The 2943-nt window shown below is 43.5% G+C and overlaps 1 protein-coding gene across 1 annotated transcript; it reads left to right on the top strand.

Moving 5' to 3' along the window:
• Positions 1-201: 201 nt before the first annotated feature.
• On the top strand, positions 202-1260 carry LOC308237445 (proteasome subunit alpha type-4-like; the record flags this gene model as incomplete). The annotated part of the gene is made up of 2 exons (XM_080648127.1): positions 202-570; positions 1096-1260. The coding sequence occupies 2 exons, from the start codon at positions 202-204 to the stop codon at positions 1258-1260; spliced, it is 534 nt and encodes a 177-aa protein (XP_080504253.1).
• Between the last annotated feature and the right edge of the window lie 1683 nt (positions 1261-2943).

The raw sequence follows: 2943 nt of genomic DNA, 5'->3' as shown, positions 1-2943 counted from the left end.
CCAGGACCACCGTATTTTCCCAGAAGGTCGCTGTACCAAGTTGAATATGCTATGGAGGCAATTGCACATGCAGGCGCCTGTTTGGGAATTTTAGCAAATGATGGTGTTTTGCTTGCAGCAGAGCGACGTTAATATCCACAAGCTTCTTGATGAAGTCTCTCCCCGCGCCACGCCGAGAAATTTTATAAACTCAATGAGGACATGGCTTGCAGTGTGGCAAGCATAGCTTCTGATGCTAACGTTCTGACTAATGAACTGAGGCTCGTTGCTCAAAGGAATGTATTGCAGTATCAGGAGCCAGTGCCTTGTGGGCGGTTGGTTACAGCACTGTGTGATAAACAAGCTTATACAAGGTTTGGAGGAAAACATCCCTTTGGTGTTTCACTGCTGTACATTGGCTGGGATAAGCGTCATGGCTTTCAGCTCTATCAAAGCGACCCTAGCAGGAATTACGGGGGATGGAAAGCCACGTGCATTGGAAATAATAGCATCGCAGCTGTGTCAATGTTTAAACAAGACTACAAAGAAGGAGAAATGACTCTGAAGTCAGTGCTTGCTTCAGCTATCAAAGTCCTCAATAAGCCCTAACCGGTTGGCGCAGTGGATAGAGCATCGGCCTGCGGACTGAAAGGTCCCAGGTTTGATTCCAGTCAAGGGCATGTACCTTGGTTGCGGGCATATCCCCAGTGGGGGTGCCGGAGGCAGCTGATCGATGTTTCTCTCTCATCGATGTTTCTTTTTTTTTTAATTTTTTTAAAAAAATATATTTCTTTATTGATTTCAGAGAGGAAGGTAGAGGGATAGAGAGATAGAAACATCAATGATGAGAGAGAATCATTGATCAGCTGCCTCCTGCACGCCCCCTATTGGGGATCGAGCCCACAACCCGGGCATGTGCCCTTGGCCGGAATCGAACCTGGGACTCTTCAGTCTGCAGGCTGATACTCTATCCACCGAGCCAAACCGGTAGGGCTCTCATTGATGTTTCTAACTCTCTCTCCCTCTCCCTTCCTCTCTGTAAAAAAATCAATAAAATATATATTTAAAAAATAAATAAATAAAAGAACCTAACTACAATAAAAGGTTTTTTTTAAAGTCCTCAATAAGACCATGGATGTTACCAAACCCTCTGCCGGAAAAGTGGAAATTGGCCCACTAACAAGAGAGAATGGAAAGACATTCATCAGAGTTCTCAAACAGAAGGAAGTGGAACTGTTGGTCAAAAAACATGAGGAAGAAGAAGCTAAGGCCGAGCGTTAGAAGAAAGAAAAAGAACAAAGAGAAAAGGATAAAATAGAAGACAAAATTGGGGATTTTAGAAGTCTTTTTGGGCACCATTTCCGTGTGAAAGCTGTCCTCTTCCACACTGAGAAAGCACTGGCTTTTTTAAAAACTTGGATGGTGGGAAAGTAAGATGGCACCATCTGATCAGGCTCTCGATATTTCTGTCCAGTTGAATGATGATTGCTCTTCATGGACCTTTTCATTCTCCCTCCCCTCCCCCCCCTTTTTTGCGGGGGAATAAAACTAGGAAAGAATGGAAATGGTGAAGGAAAAAAAGAAACAGAAACAGAAACATTGAAATAGAGAAACCGTGAAATTTTTGGCAGAATGTCATTCAATTCAGCGTAACAGTTATGTAACTTTATCAAACTTTCATATAAGAACTTAAACTATATAATCAGTATAACTTGAATGGCTCTAGACTTTAAAAATCCCATACTCTAAGAGGCAGTATTTTAGCATCACTCTTTTGCCCATAGCTTTGTTTGATGCATAGTACTTAAAGCAGGAGTTTGTGTCCAGAAGACTATACAATAGGAAACCAAGGGATGAGGTGTTTTTAATGACAGTTCCCAATGTACAATCAGGTTATATTTTAAGAGAATGTTTGGAAGTTTGCATTTCCTTATAGAAATAATGTTCTGGGTGAGAAGGAGTAGAGAGGAAGCCTTGCCAGCCTTTGGAATGACAAAGGATGGGGCACTCACTCCAGGGCCTGCCTGTGGCTGTGCTGGGAAGGAGGAGCTGGTCCAGGACACCCGCCCCCCTTCCCCCCCAGCCCTACTCTGGGTTTTTCAAGATTGTGTGGTTGCCAGCAGCTGATTCCAAATAATTTAGACCTCCACTGCAGTTTATGCTTTGAAGCCAAAGTTTAAGAGAAACAAAGAATTTGAAAGCATATTTTATTAAATGTTTCTTGAAGATGTTTCAAGAGAAAACCACTTGTAAAGAAATTCTTTCTTTACTCCTCATACTTCTTTCAACTAATAGGTGCCTGTCTACCTCACGGGGTTACTGTAAGCATGCAGCATCCAATAATGTGTGTGTGTATGTGTGTGTGTGTGTGTGTGTGTGTGTGTGTGTGTGTGTGAGAGAGAGAGAGAGAGAGAGAGAGAGAGAGAGAGAGAGAGAGAGAGAGGAGATTTGTTGACTGCAAGGTGCAGAGGAAATGCAAGGTGGCATGATTTTCATTGCAACCGAGTCAGTCAGTCCCCAATATGACAGATTAACCTTAAAGACACAGTTGGAATAGGAGCAGAGTGAAAATTTTCTGCTCAAACCTCATATGATTTAAGCTGATGAGAGCCATGGAAAGAGCCAAGCTGCTTCGAGAAGGCTTGGATAAGAGGGAGAAATTTAACCCGGGTAAGCACAAGTAATATGCTGTGGAGGAAACAGTAAACACACTATCAGCCCTGAATGGCTTGTTAACTCTGGTGTATCAGGTGACCAGGAAGCAGGTGTAGCACAGGAAAGGTGTGGTGGGTAGAGAGGCTGGACCACTGTAAGCTGGCTAAGGGACTGCTTGGGGACCACATAGGGCCACTGACCATTGACAGGACTGAGGAGTTTCCTGGGATGTGGAACTTTGAATGCTAAAATGATAAAAGTCTTGGGCAGACCAGGAGGAGTTGTTCACACTGTAAGACCACAACGGCT

The sequence above is a fragment of the Plecotus auritus genome (assembly GCF_963455305.1).
Source record: "Plecotus auritus genome assembly, chromosome: 12".
Taxonomy (NCBI): domain Eukaryota; kingdom Metazoa; phylum Chordata; class Mammalia; order Chiroptera; family Vespertilionidae; genus Plecotus; species Plecotus auritus.
Note: the sequence above shows the minus strand (reverse complement) of the source record. Positions and strands in the feature narration are given on the sequence as shown.